This window comes from Mauremys reevesii, linkage group 2, assembly GCF_016161935.1.
Source record: "Mauremys reevesii isolate NIE-2019 linkage group 2, ASM1616193v1, whole genome shotgun sequence".
Taxonomy (NCBI): domain Eukaryota; kingdom Metazoa; phylum Chordata; order Testudines; family Geoemydidae; genus Mauremys; species Mauremys reevesii.
Window position 1 is genome coordinate 35719008 of NC_052624.1, and position 19728 is coordinate 35738735.

General features: G+C 43.7%; 1 protein-coding gene across 2 annotated transcripts in view; it reads left to right on the top strand.

The window, feature by feature from the left end:
- The window catches only part of C2H10orf67 (chromosome 2 C10orf67 homolog), a 120944-nt gene that overhangs the window by 22866 nt on the left and 78350 nt on the right, over positions 1–19728 (top strand). The window contains exon 5 of one of the 2 annotated variants that reach the window (XM_039521674.1): positions 4626–4772. The exons of the other annotated variant lie outside the window; for it this stretch is intronic. Coding sequence (XP_039377608.1) covers positions 4626–4772 — 147 coding nt within the window. The remainder of the gene's footprint in view (positions 1–4625; positions 4773–19728) is intronic. 2 annotated transcript variants of the gene reach the window in all.

A 19728-nucleotide genomic window follows, 5' to 3' on the forward strand; every position in this document is an offset into this window, starting at 1 on the left:
CCATAGAAGGCAATAAGGGCTGGAACTACAGCTCCCATAAGACAATGCGCACATGCTAGGACAGGGGTAGGCAACCTATGGCATATGTGTCAAAGATGGCGCTCGAGCTGATTTTCAATGGCACTCACACTGCCCGGGTCCCGGCCACTGGTCCGTGGGGCTCTGCATTTTAATTTAATTTTAAATGAAGCTTCTTAAATATTTTAAAAACCTTATTTACTTTACATACAACAATAGTTTAGTTATATATTATAGACTTATAGAAAGAGACCTTCTAAAAACATTAAAATGTATTACTGGCACGCAAAACCTTAAATTAGAGTGAATAAATGAAGACTTGGCACACCACTTCTGAAAGGTTGCTGACCCCTGTGCTAGGATAATGCAGTTTAATATTGAAGTGACTTGAAACAAAGCATTTTAGTTCATTTCAACAAATCAAAATATTCCAATTTGGGACAAATTGACAATAAATATTTGAGGTGGTTGGGAATTCTACATCTGAATGATTTTCCAATGGAAAATGCATTTTAGGTAAAAATGAAAACTTTGATTTTGCCTCAAATTTACAATTTTTCATCAGGAAAACTGAAATATATTTCATTGGATCAAACATCCATTTAATCCTTCTAATCCTTTATCATTACATCCCATAAAAAGGAAATTTGGTACAGTTTGTGTCACACAGTAGTATAGTATCATATTTGGAAAAAAGAAACTGTGATTTTTATAGATAAGAAAATATAGCAAAAACATATTGCAACTCTATTCCAAGATGAAATGAAGCAGGCCTTAGAAGAAATGCATACATTTAATACATTTACAAAGAGCAAGTTAAGGTACAGTTAAACATTGTTCGTAGATGTGTGATCTCTTTGTATTGAATCCCTCCCCCTACTTCAGAAAAAAAATTGGAATTGCTAACCTTTTCTGCAGCTTGGCTTTGTCCTCTCATCTACAACTTCTGGAGGGAGATGTGCTGCTATTAGCCTCATTAATTTCTTTGGGTCCAGAGAAAATAATTTAAAAAAAACAAACAGGTGTATATGTTCCCCAAGAAAACCTGGAAACATATAAACTTTTTATTGATTTAAAAAATAAAATGTATTCTAAATTACTGGACTTCAGGCACTACCCCCTACACTTGAGCCATATATTGCATTAAAATATATCTCCCAGTATATACAACAGGATGAAACTCTTTAAAAATAACTGTTTTATTTCTTCAAGAAACAAAAATAACTACCTTTTCCTATAATAGCACTTCATACTCTACAGCTTGTAGAACTACTGGTGAACCATATATGATAATGAATAAGGCTATGTTTTACTAAAAATACCTGTGACTAAAAGTCATGGACTGGTCAAGGGCAATAAACAAAAATTCATGGCCCGTGACTTGTCCATGAATTTTACTATATACCCCTAATTAAAACTTGAGCCGGGGGGGCAGTGAGTGCTCTGGGAGGGCGGTCCAGGGGTGCCATGTGTACTGGGGGGTGGCCTGGGACCCCAGCTGGTGCTGGGGGGGGGGTGACATGGCTGGCAGGCTCCCTACCTGGCTCCACATGTACCAGTAGCTCCTGGGGGAAGGGCAGCCAGGGTGGCTCCACGTGCTGCTCCCACCTCTGTGACAGACGTGCAGCCTTAATAATGAATATTATTATTTTGTTGTCATTAAATTCCACTTTAAGCTTACAAAGCAGATTAAAGCATATTAGGGGAGAGACTGTTTTGCCCTTTATTCTCCTTAATGTGAAAAATTAAGGACATAAGAACTACAACACTGGGTCAGACCAATGGTCCATCTAGCCCGGTATCCTGTCTCTGACAGTGGCCAGTATCCATGCAGCAGAGACAGTGAGTATGGAGCAGGGCAGTTGGAGTGATCCACCCCTGTCTTCACCTCATGGCTTCTGGCTGTCAGAGGTTTGTTAATGCAATGAGCAACAAAAATGGTTCAAGGTCTAGGAAAACATGCCCTGTGAGGGAAGATTGAAAAGATTGGGTATGTTTAGTCTGGAAAAGAGAAGACTGAGAGGGAACGTGATAACAATTTTCAAGTACATAAAAGGTTGTTACAAGGAAGAGGAAGAAAAATTGTTCTCCTTAACCTCTAAGGACAGGACAAGAAGCAATAGGCTTAAATTGCAGCAGAGGAAGTTTAGGTTGGACATTAGGAAAAACTTCATAACTGTCAGGGTATTTAAGCACTGGAATAAATTGCCTAGGGAGGTTATGGAATCGCCATAACTGGAGATTTTTTTAAAAGTAGGTTAGCCAAACACCTGTCAGGGATGGCCTAGATCAGTGGTTTTCAAACTCTTTTTTTCTGGCGACCCAGTTGAAGAAAATTCTTGATGCCCATGACCCAACGGAGCTGGGGATGAGGGGTTTGGGGTGCAGGAGGGGCTCACGGCTGGGGCAGAGGGTTGGGGTGAGGACTGCAGGGTGGGGCCAGGAATGAGGGGTCAAGGATATGGGAGGGGGCTCTGGGCTGGGGCAGGGGGTTAGCTTGCGGGAGGGGCTCAGGGCTCTGGGCTGGGGGTGCAGGCTCTGGGGTGGGGCTGGGAATGAGGTGTTGGGGTGCGGGAGGGGACTCAGGGCTGGGGCAGGGATTGGGGCGTGGGGTTGGGGCATGGCCTTACCTCTGGAGGCTCTCGGTCAGTGGTGCAGCCAGAGTGCAGAGGCAGGCTTCCCGCCTGTCCTGGCACCATGGACTGCGCTGTGCCCTGGAAGTGGCCAGCAGCAGGTCCGGCTCCTAGGTGGAGGCACACAAGTGGCTCCGCACAGCTCTCACCCGCAGGCATCACCCACCCCAGCTCCCATTGGCTGGAAACCAGCCAATGGGCGTGCAGAGCTAGTGCTCGGGGCAGGGACAGCGCACAGAGCCCTGTGCCCCCCCTCCTAGAAGCCGGATCCACTGTTGGATGCTTCCAGGGCGCAGCGTGGTATCGGTACAGGTAGGCACTAGCCTGTCTTAGCCGGGCAGCACCACCGATGGGACTTTTAATGGCCTGGTCAGTGGTGCTGACCAGAGCCACCGACCCAGTGCCTTACATTCTGCAACCCAGTACTGGGTCACGACCTGCAGTTTGAAAACCACTGATCTAGATAATACTTAGTCCTGCCATGAGTGCAGGGGACTGGACTAGATCAGCTCTCAAGGTCCCTTCCAGTCCTATGATTCTATGGTAACAGTGCAAACTTAAATTGAATGTTGCATTAACTGTAAATTTTTCATGTTACAGATATATTAAAATATATAGGATGTATTCATTGTGTCCGTTGTCAAGCTATCTGGAGTGGCTCATGAGCATGAGTGCCAACCTCGGGGCAGACTGTCAAGGAACAGGTCATAAACCCCAAACTGGTTATATGTTCTATAATTAGATTTCACCAACCAATTAATAAGTGTGAACTCTTAAAGAACTATAAGAGTCTTAATATGGAATAACATTCTCCTTTTGCACTCTGTTCTGTCTTGCCTCCCAGGCAAACCTGCCTTTGTGATATATGATCCCCTTTGCCAAAAATCGCAACAATATTCTGGTTATTCCCAGTCCCAAAGGACTAGTCACATATCTCAGGTCAGCTGTGCCTCAGATCACAAACCAAAGACAATGCCTGTAGCTAATCCTATAATACTAATTCAAGATTTATTAATTGGGAAGAAGAAATGTTGTTTATAAGGTTAAAGACACGATACTGTCTTATGTTCCAAAAGATGATAGCTGCTTTAATATGCAAGCTTTATATGTCCTTTAGGGCTAACCCAAGCTAAACCACTGGGGACCCTTTGCTTATGCTTAGAAATCATCACCTCTCAGAGTTCAAGCAGCATAAGGATAATAATTTTTCCTTAACAGGGATTTTTATTACTTTCCCCCAGCAAGGGCTTGTGCACGTACCCTCTTCAGAGGGGTGGAGAAAGCACTCAATTGAGTCTTTTATCCACTGCTGTTCCACAAAAGCTTGTCTTGTGTGTAGACCTTCTTTTGTTGGGAAGGAGATAACACCTCTTTTGGTAAACTAGTATTTCATGCTTGGTAGTGCTTCTCCCTTTACTGTCAGGGCTTACAGTCTTAAACATTTTTATAGTTACAGAGCAGACACTTAAACACTACCTTATAACATGACATACAAATATTATACGGTAAGTATGATTAATACATGCAGCATCCTACAAGCATTCCATAAAGTCTAAACACCTTCTTATAACTCTAATATCTATTTTAACAATGCTAACACACAGGCAAGCCAGACTGGTTTCCAGTTATGCATTTGTCAGTGTCCGGTGAGGTCCAGTGGCCTTGGCATGAGCTGGCACCTGATCTGCCAGTGTCTCATCCATCTTTTCTGTTCTTTTTCTGTATGTTTTACTTTATATGCATTTTCTTGAATGATTATTCTGTAAATGCCATTTTGTTTCTGTACTTGAAATGCAGTTAAATGTTATTCTAATGAAAAGTTAATCACATTCAACAGGACTACAGAACTTAATGACACTATTATTAAACAGTAAGTTACAACAAAAGTATCCTGGAATTCTGTAACTTTAAGAAAAAGTGCTGTGTGATTTATATAACTAGCATATCTCACTAGAGGATCTTCTCTTGTAACAGAAAAATTATCGCATACAGGAAGATGCAGATTCCTCATTAGCAGCGAGTTGGCAGGTTTTGATTAAGACGCTCCAGGAGAAAGAGTCTAAAATTCAAAAATTAGAAGCAGAATTACAAGAATATCAGGAAAGTGAAGATACAAAAATGGTAGGTTTTTTGGTAAAAAATCATGAATTTCTTCTTTGAACATGTTTATTTACTGTAGTAGCATTTCCTAGTCTCATTATAAGAGTATAGGAAACTAGCTAGAAAACCTGTTCAAACAGCAAATTAAAATACAAGTGGAAAAAGACCAAAGTTGTTTCAATAGGAAGTTTGTTTTGAAGATGTATTGGACCTCCTGGAATTTTTTCTTTAAATGTTTCTCCTGTTATTAGGATGATTGGGAGATAGTAAATCATTTTCAGGGCAGAGACTATATTTGTATGGTTTTTGTGCAGTGCCTAGATCAGTGAGGCCCCTTAGTGCATTTGCAATATAAAACATATAATAATAATTTCTGAAAGAAGGTCTCTGGTCAGAAAAAGCCTCTGAAACTGCTGGAGGAAATAAAAATACTCCTAACCTGATTTTTCCAGATTTAATTCAAAACTGATAAAAAGTGGCACAGAAGTTGACCACTTCAGGAAAAAAAAAAAAAGGAAAAACCCGAACAGTTTCCTTATTTAAACTGAATCAAGGAGAATAACCCACCAAAGGGGAGAGTCTTGCCTCATATGAATTAAGTATTTAAAGAAAGAAATCGTTGCCTCAATGATGATTTAACATTAAGTTATCACAAGCGATTAGAAATTTAAGAAATAACCAAAGAAAAGACCACTGCTCCAGACTTACTGGTGCACAGGCACGCTCTGAAAAGTGAACTTTCTGGGAAAAACAAACACTGTGGTGTAATAAACTATTGGAAGTGACCCCATGGGTGTACATTAGTGGAAGCTGTTGTTGTTTCATATATTTTTATGCAAATATGTATCTGTTACCTCTGTTCCCCTAAAAACCAATCTAGGGTCACACTTGTATTAGTTTTATTACAATGCCGCTCTTAGGTCAGATAGAAAAGATGGAGCTTATTCATACACGCACACATTCACTGCATTCATACCCTCATGCACCCACACACTTACACAGGCGGAGAGTTACCGGAGACAGCATGGAGGCCGAGAAGCCGAAGCATGGTAGATCTGGTATGTCTGCCTGCGGTCATAAATCCAGGCTGCTGAGCAGGTCAAGAAGCAGCAGCTGCTTGCGTGATGGCTGCTTCCTTTGGCTGGAAGTGGGCAGCTCCTGTCACATACACTGAGTGTTCCTTCTGTGTCCATCACCAAGAAGCATTCCCAGACCAGTTCCTTTCATGCATACCAGGTTCTTCTTTTCTTTACAGCACTCTGATTGCCTTCTCAGGGCAGATTATATTAGACACACCTGGCTCTGGGCTCCTTTCTCCTTGCAGTTCCTCTCTGCCCAGTCCCACATACACTCCCTTGTTCACACTCTCTCTGATTGTGTGATGTGATATTAGACAGCTTGGAAATTCATACAAGTGGTAACTTGAAAAGGTTACAGAGCTTGCAAAGGTTACAAAACTTAAAAGACTATGCTAACAATAACCGAAGTTACAAAGTCTGCAAAAAGATTGCAGAACTTAATGATACAAGTTACAGATCTTACAATCACATTTGAGCGGAGGCTTTACATAACATTTCCAACTTTCCCCAAGTTCCTCTATGTCTAGCCGTCAGTGTTGGATGATTTCATATAGGAATTGTGGCAGAAGTGAGTCTTGAAAAGGGACTTGAAGGGGGAGAGAGTAGTAGCTTTACAGATCAGTTCACGTTTTTTACAGGTTTGGAACGTCAGAATTGTAAAAATTTGACCTACAAAATACAGTAGGCAGTGGAGAATAAGCTGCACTAAGGAGGCACTGAGGAACAGCTTGCACTAGCAAGGGAAAAAAGGCAATGTTATTTATATATCACCAACAGTTAGCATCCACACACTTTATCCACTAATCCCATTTCCTAAATGCACTTCTTTGGGTATGTATACACTGCAATAAAAAAACCTGTGGCACTGAGTCTCAGAGCTCAGGTCTGCTGACTCGGGTCAGGCTCAAGCTCCAAAGCTATAAAATTGCAGTATAGACATTTGTGCCATGTGTCTCGTATAACAGTGTATATGCTTCGAGGCTCTGGGAAACCTAGATCAGTGGTTTTCAAACAGCGGGTCGCGACCCACTACTGGATCGCGAAATGTAAGGCACTGGGTCATGGTGGCTCTGGTCAGCACCACTGACCGGGCCGTTAAAAGTCCTGTCAGCAGTGCTGCCCAGCTAAGGCAGTCTAGTCCCTACCTGTTCTGACACTGCGCTGTACCCCGGAAGCGGCCAGCAGCAGTTCTGGCTCCTAGGCAGGGGGCCACAGGACTCCACGCGCTGCCCCCGCCCCGAGCACTGGCTTTGTGCTCCTATTATGGGAACTGGGGGGGGGGGCGGTACCTGTGGGCAAAAGCTGCTTGCGGGCCTCCGCCTAGGAGCTGGACCTGCTGCTGGCCGCTTCCGGAGCACAGCATGGTTCACGGTGCCAGGACAGGCTGGAAGCCTGCATTAGCACCCCCGCTGCGCTGCTGACCAGGAGCCACCCGAGGTAAGGCCGTGCCCCCATCCCCAGCCCTGAGCCCTCCCCAAAACTGGAGCCCCCTCATTCCCAGCCCAGAGCCCTGACCCCCTCCCGCACTCCAACCCCGTGCCCCAGCCCAGAGTCCCCCCCCACACCCTAAACCCATTCATTCATTCATGGCCTGAGCCTGCACCCCAACCCTCTGGCCCAGCCCTGAGCCCCTCCCAAACCCCTCAGCCCCAGCTCTGTTGGGTCACAAGCATCAACAATTTTCTTCAACTGAGTCGCCAGAAAATAAGTTTGAAAACCACTGACTTAGATGCACCTAGGGATGGTCATATAGAATCAGACATTCAAACAAGAGCACTACCTACAAACTGTGAAGCTTCATAATTCACACACACACTGGCATGTACATCCTATCCCCAAAATAGTTTTTACTCACACATCCTATATGAGAATAACATTAGGGTTGTAACCAAGAATAATGTTAATCTAGTGTGAAGTAGTTACTTACGTTAGTTTTTTTTTTTTTTTAAATTTGCAGTTAGAAAAACCTTTGGAACAAATCCTCAAAATGTAATTTCCATTTGTGCACAACTGTTGAGTTATAATTTAAATGCGTATAGAACTTTGCATGTTTAAGAACTCTTCTCAATGAACCATCCTCAGGAAATACTTTGAGCCTATCCTGGAAATAGGGCAACCAGAACTGCACACCGTATTCAAGGTGTAAATGTACCAGGGATTTATATAATGGCATTATGATATTTACTATCTTATCTTTCCTTTTCCTAATAGTTCCAAACATTGTTAGCTCTTTAGACTACTGCTGCAGATTGGGTGAATGTTTTCAGAGAGCTATCTAGAATAACTCCAATATGTCTTTCTTGAGTGGTAATAGCTAATTTAGGCTCCCTCATTTAGTATATATAGTTACGATTATGTTTTCCAATGTGCATTATTTTTCATTTAACAACATTGAATTTCATCTGCCATTTTGTTGCCCGGTCACCCAGTTTTGTGAGATCCTTTTGTAATTCTTTGCAGTCTGCTTTGGATTTAACTATCTTGTATCATCTGCAAATTTAGACATCTCACTTTTTGTCGCTTTTTCCAGATCATTTATGAATATGTTGAACACTACTGGTACCAGTACAGAGCCCTGGGGGACACCACTATTTACTTCTCTCCATTATGAAGACTGACCATATATTTCTATCCTTTGTTTCCTGTCTTTTCAGCAGTTACTGATCCATGAGAGGACCTTCCTTCTTATACTCTGACAGCTTACTTTGCTTAAGCGCCTTTGGTGAGGGACCTTATCAAAGGCTTTCTGAATGTCCAAGTACATGGTAACCACTGGATCACCCTTGTCCACATTTATTGACCTCCCCAAAGAATTCTGATAGATGGGGGCATGATTTCTCATTACAAAAGACATGTTAACTCCTCCCAACAAATCATGTTAATCTATGTGTCTGATAACTCTGTTCTTACCATAGTTTCAATCAGTCTGTTTGGTACTCTATTGACACCTCAATCTGCGACAGTTCCTCAGATTTATCACCTAAATAGAATGTCTCAGGTAGGGTGACCAGACAGCAAGTGTGAAAAATCGGGACAGGGGTGGGAGGTAGTAGGATCCTATATAAGAAAAAGACCCCAAAATCGGGACTGTCTCTATAAAATCAGGACATCTGGTCACCCTAGTCTCAGGTGTGGGAACCTCCCTCCATCCTCTGCAGTGGAGACTGATGCAAAATACTCATTTAGCTTCTCCTAAGTGACCTTGTCTTCCTTGAGTGCTCCTTTAGTACCACGATTGTCCAGTGGCCGCACTGATTGTTTTGCAGGCTTCCTGCTTCTGATGTACATAAACATTTTTTGCTGTTAGTTTTTGAGTGTTTGGCTAATCGGTCTTCAAATTCTTTTTTGGCCTGCCTGATTATACTTTTACACTTAACTTGCTAGAGTTTATGCTCCTTTCTATTTTCCTTGGTAGGATTTGACTTCCAATTTTTAAAGGATGCTCTTTTGCCTCTAACTGCTTCTTTTACTTTGTTGTTTAGCTATAGTGGCACTTTTTTGATCATCTTACTGTGTTTTTTTAATTTAGGCCTCTATTATGGTGTTTTAAAAAAGTTTCCATGTAGCTTGCAGGCATTTCACTTTTGTGAAAGTACCTTTTAATTTCCATGTAAATAGCTTCTTCATTTTTGTGTTCAACTTTCTGAAGTTAAATGTCACTGTGGTCGGCTTCCTTGGTGCCTCCCCCCTGAGTGGTGTGGCTATTTTACCTCTTGGACCAGTCCTGTGCTCCACTTAGGCAGGGGCGGCTCTACATATTCCGCCGCCCCAAGCAGTCATGCGCGGGAGGCGCCCCGGAGCCCCGGGAGCAGCGGACCTCCCGCGGGCTTGACTGGTGAGGGTCCACTAGTCGCGCGGCTCGGCTGGACCTCCCGCAGCTGCGGGCGGTTCGCTGGTCCGGCGGCTGCGGTTGAGCTGCCGCAGGCATGCCTGCGGGAGGTCCAGCCGACCCGCGCGACCAGCGAACCGTCCGCAGTCATGCCTGCGGGAGGTCCACTGGAGCCGCGGGAGGAGCGCCCCCTCCGCAGTCATACCTGCGGCAGGTCCGGTCGTCCCGGGGCTCCGGTGGACCTCCCGCAGGCGTGACTGCGGCAGGTCCGCCGGCCCAATCTGCCGCCCCTGCCGGCAAGTGTCGCCCCACGCGCGTGCTTGTCGCGCTGGGGTCTGGAGCTGGCCCTGCACTTAGGACTAAATAAAGAATTGTGTCTCCCCTTGTGGATTCCAGAACTGGCTGCTCCAAGAACTATGGTGTCTAGAAATTTCATCTCTGCATCCCTTCCAGAGGTGACATGTACCCAGTCGGTATAGGGGTGGTTGAAATCCCCCATTATTATTGAGTTTTCTATTTGTATAGGTTTTCTAATCTTCCTGAGCATTCCACAGTCACCATCACCATCCTGGTCAGGAGGTCAGTAGTATAGTCCTACTTCTATATTATTATTCAAGGATGGCATTTCTATCCATAAAGATTCTGTGGTACAGGTTGATTAATTTAAGATTTTTATTGTATTTGACTCTGCTTTTTCTCATATGTAGTGCCACTACCCCACCAACATGATCTTCTCTGTCATTCCTATATATTTTCTACCCTTGTTATTACCATGTCCCATTGATTATCATCATTCCACCAAGTTTCTGTAATGCCTATCATATCAATATCCTCATTTAATAGTAGGCACTCAAGTTCACCCATCTTAGTATTTAGACTTCTAGCATTTGGATACAAGCACTTATAAAATTTGTCACTTTTCAGCTGTCTACCATTATGTGATGTAATTGAATCCGACTCTTTTTTTCATGTCACTGTTTTTCTTCAGTTCCTACCTCTACTTTAGCAACTTCCATCCTCACCCCCTTATTAGGATATAGAGAATCTCTGTAAATACCTCCTTCCCTACAGTATGTCTCTGTCCAAACTGAGTGCTCTCAGCACCTCTCGGCTTCCCCCCAGCCTTAGTTAAAAAACTCCTCTACAACCTTTTTAATTTTACATGCCAGCAATCTGCTTCCATTTTGGTTTAGGTGGAGCCCATCTTTCCTTTATAGGCTCCTCATTTCCCAAAAGGTTCCCCAGTTCCTAATAAACCTAAACCCCTCCTCCCTACAACATTGCCTCATACACACATTGAGACCCTGCAGTTCTGCCTGTCTAACTGGCCCTGGGTGTGGAATTGGAAGAGAATGTTCCCATGGAGGTCCTGGGCTTCAGTGTCTTCCTAGCAGTCTAAATTTGGCCTCCAGGACCTCTCTCCTACCTTTCCCTATGTCACTGGTATCTACGTGTACTGCACCACTGGCTCCTCACAGCACTGCATATAAGCCTGTCTAGCTGTCTTGAGAGATCTGCAACTTTTGCACCTGGCAGGCAATTCAGCATGCATTTCTCCCAGTCATCACAGACCCGGCTATCTGTATTTCTAATGATCAAATCTCCCATTACTATTACCTGTGGCTGGGGTTTTGGGCCCTGAACAGCCGAGATGTGAGAGGCCTGTTTGCTTGTGTTTTCTTTGTAGTCTCTGAGTGATTAATTCTTCTCTGTCACTGAGGGAGTAGAGTGAAGCAGCAGGATTTATTATATGTCAATTGCCAACTGAATTCCTCAGTGGACAAACGAGTGTCAAACAGAGGAGTTTGCAGGAGGGAGTGTGGTTCCCAGGTCCAGCTCTATACCAGGTAGTGGAAATGGATGACGGGGGGACAACGGTTGAGACCTGCTTTGGATGTACTATATCTCCCTTTCTGCTGAAAGACTGAAGAAGTTTCTGGTGCATGAAGTGCAAGTTGGACATATTGGAGGAGAAAATAACATGGTCTTGAAATGGACATTTCAACACCACATAGCATCTTAGAAAATAAAGATTTCTTGAACAGCCATATTCTGAAATTGTTGCCACAGCCACCACAAAGGGAAGGATCATTGATAAAGGAACTAGAGAGAGTAGATGAAGACGCAGATTGTGACAAATAGGGAAAAGAGAACCAGGAGGCATTCAACTTAGGTAGAAGTATTGAATTGTTTTGAGATACCCAGTGAGTCAGGGACCAAGGGACCTGTCTCTGGAGAAATGAACAGAAAGCTGCAGGGGACATACCTGATGGGTGTCCTTGCAGTCTGAAGCAGGTTGCTACCAAGAGAGGTTCTTCAACCATAATAGGAATGGGTGACTTATGGGAGGGACTCAAAGGGGGGCATGTGACCTCCCCATGTGAGCCCCCACATGATTCCTCCACACCCTGCCCCCAGCCTGGGGGCTCTGTGCTCTCCCCATTTCCTCCCCATCCCACGTTACCTGGAGGGGACTCTGTCCTCCTGCTGTGCTGGGAACTGCAGTGGCAAAAGGAGCAGAATGTGGAGCCGCTGGGCAGCAGCTCTTCTGGTGCAGCTTTACCGCTCCCACACCTTCCATGCAGCGGTGTCTCCTGTCTGGGGTGGGGTCTGTACAGCCCCACCAGTGGACAGGGCTGGGGACTGGGGGTGGTACCAGTACAGCCATGCCAGGGGAGCTGTCGGCATGGGGCGCTGGCTCCTGGGAGGGACGGCCTCACGGTCTGCTCCTTTCGCTGCTGTGGTTCCCTGATGAATGCCCCCGCAGGCATCTGGGGAGGGACATGTGACCCTTCTTGCCCCTCCCAAGCGTCGCCTGACCTCTGTGACATTTTCTGCCCCAGGGCTGGACTGTCAGCTGGTAGGCCATGCAGCTGTCAGCCACTGCTGGTGGCAGGCCCCCAGCGCCTCCTAACCCCTGGGCAGAAGGGGGACCCTACAGCTCCCAGCCACTGAGGGCAGGGGGGGCAACCCACAGCTTTCCGCCACCAAGGGTGTCGGGGGATCCCCCACAGCTGCAGCAGGCAGTGAGGGGATCCCAGAGCTCCCACTCCCTGTGGGCGGTGGGGGCCCCCACAGCTGCGCAGCTGGTGGTGAGGGGATCCTCCCGAAGCTTAGCCCAATGGCGGCATGCCCCCCCACAGCTCTCTGGCAGGAGGTGAGGGGTCCCCCTGCATCTGCTCAGCCCAGGCAGGTGGCATGGGGACCTTGCCACTGCTCAGCCGCGGTGCAGAACCCTTCTCAGCTCCCAGCTACTGGGGGAGAGGACAAAGGGACCCCAAAGCCCCCAGCTGCTATGGGTGCTGGACCCTCCTCCCCCACATTTTGTCAGGGATATTTTTAATAAAAATCATGGGCAGTGAACAAATATTAATGGAAGCCCATGACCTGTTTGTGATTTTTACTAAAAATATTCCTGATAAAATCTGAGCCTTAGACATTAGTGACTCCATATTAAGAAGAGTGGACAGATAATTCAGCAAAGGGCACAAGGATAATAGGACAGTCTGATGTCTCCCTAGAGCAAAAATATGAGATGCAAGTTTTCACTTCTGGTGATACACATTGGAACCAATGATACAGCATCACATGGTACTACGCAGTTTTCAGAAGACTTCGGAAATCTTGGAAGAGAGCTGAAGAAGAGGAAAGGCCAAATGATCTTCTCAGAGCTCCTTCCAGTCACACAAGTGACAGAAGGCAAAAGCCAGAAAGTACTGGAAGTGAACAATGGGCTGCACAACTGGTGTGAAGCTGATGGTTTTCATTGTGTGGAACAGTGGGCCACATTCCAGTGGAAGAGGGAGCTATATGAACAGGATGACCTGTCTCTCACAGATAAGGGGTGACACAGTGTGATTGGACCTTTAAGAGATGTCAGGGCCCAGTCTATCTGTGACTGCCTGTGAGTAATTGACTGCCCAACTGGCTGCTAAATGGTAAAATAGTAAACAAGCACCAGGAACCTAATGCAAAGGTTATCCAAGACTAGTTAGAAAAGGCATTCCCAAAAAGACATGAAGCTCCTTAGGAGAGGAGTTCTCGGGGGAGTTCCCCAAAGCAAGGAGCCTGGAGGGAGCACTCTTGGAGACCGGGAACTCTCTTGCGGGACCACCAGAGCAGGGAACCTAGGAGGTGCTTGGAGAGATAAGAGGTTCCTAAAGGGAGATCTGCAGAAGGCAGGCATTTAGGATGGTGTGGGGAAAGGCTCAGCAAAAGGATTCTCCAAACAGTGGTCAGAAGCCCAGCCTGCCAACAACTGTGTGCTGCCCTGGGGAAGAGCTGTAGCTGACAGTTCTCTGTTGACCGCGACTCTGGGGAAGGACTCTACCCAGGTAAAGGCAAGAGACTTGACTCCAGGGGGCAGACACTTGAGTGAAGAGAACCCTGCAGGTAAAGGGCCTGGACAGAGGTCAGCAGTGGACTGAGGTGGGAACAGATAGCCTCAGAAAGACCTGGTCTCCCAGCTAAGATGCTGGGGTGGAGGTTTGCTTATGTTTAGTGTTGTACCTTTTAAAAAAAAATAAACGAGACCCTCGGAAGAGGGTGCTCTTCAGTATCTGAATGCCTGCTTGGACATGTTTATATGCTGGGTGAGGGGAAATCCAGGCAGGGCTCACCTGCGGTGCCGTGCCTGATAGCCAGGGGGTGAGCCAGCATGGCCTGCACTATAATGTGGGGGCTAATACTCTCATCTGGAGACTAGCTGGAGTATCCAGGATGACATTAACTAGCAATGCAAGGGAAGAATGCGAAGAAGGCCAGTGTGGGACAAACTCAAATACATTGTGTCACAAACAAATTGAACTGAAGTGGCAAAGGATTTTAAGTTAAGAAATTTTTCAACTGTTTATGTATCGATGGAATCTGAGTATCAAGCAAAAGGTGTTGGAAAATTCTCACTGATGCAAAGAAATTTGATATAATTGGCATTACTGAAATCTGGTGGGATGAGTTGCATGACTGGAATGTTAAAATCCCTGGTTTATAATCTATTTAGGAAGGATAGAGTGGGTAAAAACGGTGGTGGGGGAGAACACTCCATTAAAGACACCCTTGTTTGTTTTAGAATTATTGATAACTCAGAACCACAGAATCTTGAATGCATATGGATCAATGTGCTGACAAAACCCAGGAAGAGGTATTGTGAGCTCTGTTACAGACCACTGGAGAACAGGATAAGCTACAAGATGAAACCAGTAATCATGACCGGATTGCATTCAATATGGGAAAACAAAGGACCGTCCCAACCAGTTTTATATATATTGAATGCATCAAAAGGGCTAATTTCTCAAAGCTGAGGAAACATGAGTGAAATTGACTGGGAGGAAAAATTTAGACAGAAAAGGGTAAATGAAGAGTTCTTTAAGAGGAATTTATTAGATGGCCAAAAAGCCACAGTTCATCAACCAAGAAAGAGGATAACTATAGCTAAAAGCTGATCCTGGTTCAGTGATGAGGTGAAGGCAGCAATTAGAAATAAAAAAATGGAAAAAGAATAGATATCAGTTAATGTACATTAGATGTTTTGAGGTCTAGAAAATTGAAAAGGGAAACTAAAGATACTACAGAAAAATCCAGGGCTAAGGACAACAGGGAGGGGTTTTTTTAAGTATATTTCCAACAAAAGAACTACTAGCAGTGGCACAGGCCTGTTACTAGGTGGATATGATAAAACTATTAATAACGATGCAGAAAAGGCAAAAGTAATCAATATTTCTGTTCTGCAGGATGATGTGCTTGTATCAGAAGAGGGTAATGAAGTACTTTCCAGTCCAATATTAACCAAGTTAGATCTTAAACAACATCTGCTAGGGTTAGATACTTTTAAATCAGTAGGCCCAAGTAACTGGTACCCAGAAGTCCCAAAAGAGCTGGCTGAGGAGGTCTCTAGCCCATTGATGTTAATTTCTAATAAATTTTGGAATACTGGGGAAATCCTAGAAGACTGGAAAAGTGCTAATGTTGTGCCAATATTCAAAAGAGGCAAGTGGGATGACCCAGTCACCCAGCTAACTATAGGCAGGTTACTGTGACATCAGCCCTGGGCAAAATAATGGAAAAGTAGATATGGAATTCAATTAATAAATAATGAAAGGATAGGAATATGATGAGTGCCTGTCAACATGGTTTTATGGAAAATAGGTCTTGTCAAGCAAACCTGATTATATTCTTTGAGGAGATTACAAGTTTGCTTGTTAAAAGTAACTGAGTAAATAGATGTAATAGACTTTTGTTTGACCATGTACAGCATGACATTCTGATTATAAAATTGGCAATATACACTATCAAAGAAGCACACGTTAAATGTATTAAAAACTGATTAACAGACAAATCTCAAAAATTAGTCATCAATGGGAAATCAAGATTAAACCAGGGTGTTTCTACTGGGGTTTGGTATTAAGCCTGACACGATTCAACATTTTCATCATGGTCTGGAAGTAAATCTAAAATTACTGCTGATTAAAATTTATAGATGGCACAAAGATTGGCAGAGTGATAAATAATGAGAAGAGATTGGTCATACATAGTGATCTGGATCTCTTGGTAAGCTGGGTATAGTCAAAGAAACGTGTTTTAATACAGACAAATACAGTACGAAGTTGTACATCTAGGAATAAGGAATGCCATACCTACAGAATGGAGGACCGTATCCTGGAAAGCAGTGACTCTGAAGAGGATTAAAGGGCCATACTGAAGAAACAACTCAATGTGAGCTCCCAGTGCAATGGTGTGGCAAAATGAGCTAATGTGATCCTTGAATGTAAAAAGGTGAGTAGGAGTAGGGAGGTGATTTTGTCTCTGGGTAAGGTACTGGTGAGACAGATACTAGTGTACTGCATTCCAATGTGCACATTTTAAAAACGATATTGGAAAAATTGGAGAGGTGTAGAAAAGAGCCACAAAAATTATCTGAGGGTTGAAGTAAATGCCTTACAGTGATAGTCTTAGGGTACGTTTACACTTACCGGGACGGTCGACGCGGCGAATTCGACTGCTCGGAGTTCGAACTATCGCGTCTGATCTAGACGCGATAGTTCGAACCCCGGAAGCGCTAGTTCGAACTCCGGTACTCCACCGCGGCAGGAGGAGTTGCCGGAGTCGACCTTGGAGCCGCGGAGTTCGCTCGCGCGCCTGGACGGTAAGTAAGTCGAACTAGGGTAGTTCGAATTCAGCTACGTTATTCACGTAGCTGAATTCGCGTACCCTAGTTCGACCCCCGAGCTTAGTGTAGACCAGGGCTCAGGGTGTCTACACTGCAGTTAGACACCTGTGGCTGGCCTGTGCCATGTGGCTCTGGCTAAGGGGCTGTTTAATTGCGGTGTAGATGAGCTCTGGGACCCTTCCACCACTCAGGGTCCTAGAATTCAGGCTGCAGCCTGAGCCTGAATGTGTACACCACAATTAAACAGCCCCTTATCCTAAGCCCTGTGAGTCTGGGTCAGTTGGCACTGGCCAGCTACGAGTTTTTAGCTGCAGTGCCAACATGTCTTTAAAGAGGGAGGGATAGCTCAGTGGTTTGAGCATTGGCCTGCTAAACCCAGGGTTGTGAGTTCAATCCTTGAGGGGGCCACTTAGGGATCTGGTGCAAAATCAGTACTTGGTCCTGCTAGTGAAGGCAGGGGGCTGGACTCAATGACCTTTCAAGGTCCCTTCCAGTTCTAGGAGATGGGTATATCTCCATTATTATTATTATTATTTTTAGTTTATCAAAGAGCCAGGTAGTAAAGGGCTCTTTAATCTATCAGAGTGAGGCATAACAAGAATCATGGCTGGAAACTGAAACCAGACAAATTCCAGTTGGAAATAAGGCACATATTTTTAACAGTAAAAGTAACCATCAAGAACGTAATGCATTCTCCCAGCCTGATGTCTTCAAATCAAGATTGTATTCCTTTCTGGAAGATATGCTTTAGCCAAACACAAGTTATTGGGTTCAATAAAAGGAGGAATTGTGAAATTTAATGGCCTGCAATATTCAGGAGGTTAAACTAGATGATCCGATGATCCTTTCTGGCTTTAAACTTTATGAATCTATGAAATATGTAAATGTATTCACTGTAAAAAAGCTAAAATGGTAAATAAAACACTGGAACATCATAAGGTTGAATAAATATTTTACAAATAAATGGAAAAGTGAATCTTTCTCTTGTAATAGCTACTAACTAAAGTATAGTAAATGTAAGTTTGCTTTTCATAGAAATATAGGACTGGAAGGGACCTCGATCAGTCGTCTAGTGTGGTCCCTACACAGAGGCCGGACAATACATCAGATACTTCTTGCACAATTGCCCCCTCTTGTGGTATACGTAATGCAGACACAAGTACTTAAAATATATCTTAAAAAGGAAAAGGTGCATAATATAATGGGTGACAGCTTTCTAAAAATGATTTTTTGGGGGGACAAACACACAATAGCAACAAAAGAATTGAGAAATCTTCTGTTAGACTCTTTTAACCAAATTATGCACAAATACTTTAGTATTTTGTACTGTAATTGGTTTACTGATATTGTACATAACTTTTACTGTGATATGTTTACAAAAATAATTATAACTAATCCTAAAAGTGCTGTTTGCTTATTTTTCAAGTGTATATTAGAATACACCCTCATACATAAGTATGAGAAATGTAAATTCCTGCAGCGGAATATATAACTGTATTCTTCCACACTTACAATTGCTGAAATCAGTGGGACTACTCATATTAGAGGTTTTGAAACAAATTGATCATTTAAACAATAATAAGTCACCAGAGCCAGATGGTATTCATCCAAGTGTTCTGGAGGAACTCAAATACGAATCTGCAGAACTACTAACTGGTATGTAACCTATCACTTAAATCAGCTTCTGTACAGGATGACTGGAGGATAGCTAATGTGAGACCCATTTTTTTAAAATAGGCTCTACAAGTGATCTTGGAAATTAGAGACCAGTAAGCCTAACTTCAGTACCAGGCAAATTGGTTGAAACTATAGTAAAAACAGAATTATCAGACACATAGATGAACATGATTTTTTGGGGGAGAGTCAACATGGCTTTTGTAAAGGGAAATAATGTCTCACAAATAGACTAAAATTATTTGAGGAGGTAAATGTGGACAAGGGTGATTCAGTGGATATAGTATAATTGGACTTTCAGAAAGCCTTTGACAAGGTCCCTCATCAAAGGCTCTTAAGCAAAGTAAACAGTCATGGGATAAGAGGGAAGGTCCTCTCATGGATCAATAACTGCTGAAAAGACAGGAAACAAAGGGTCACAATAGATGGTCCATTTTCAGAATGGAGAAAGGTAAATAGTGGTGTACCTCAGGGATCTGTACTGTGACCAGTGCTGTTCAACATATTCATAAATGATCTGGAACAAGGGGTAAACAGTGAGGTGTCAAAATTTGCAGACGACACAAAATTACCTGAGATAGTTAACTCCAAAACAGACTGTAAAGAGTGACAAAGGGATCTCACAAAACTGGGTGACTGAGCAACAAAATGGCAGATGAAATTCATTGTTGATAAATGCAAAGTAATGCACATTGGAAAACATAATTCCAACTATACATACAAAATGAGGGGGTATAAATGGCTGTTACCACTGAAGGAAGACATCTTGGAATCATTGCAGCTAGTTCTCTGAAAACATGTGCTCATTGTGCAGCGGCAGTCAGAAAAGCTAACAATGTTAGTAACCATTAGGAAAGGAATAGCTAATAAGACAGTAAATATCATAATGCCACTATATAAATCCATTGTATACCCATGCCTTGAATGCAGTGTGTAGTTCTTGTCACCCCATTTAAAATAAGATATATTAGAAATGGAAAAAAGTACAGAGAAGGGCAACAACAATGATTAAGGGTATGGAACAGCATCTGTATGAGGGGAGATTAAAGAGACTGGGACCTTTCAGCTTGGAAAAGAGATGACTAAGGGGGGATATGATAGAGGTCTATAAAATCATGAATGATGTAGAGAAAGTGAATAAGGAAGTGTTTTTTACCCATCACGTAACATAAGAACGGGGTGTCACTCAATCAAATTAATAGGCAGCAGGTTTAAAAGAAACAAAAGGAA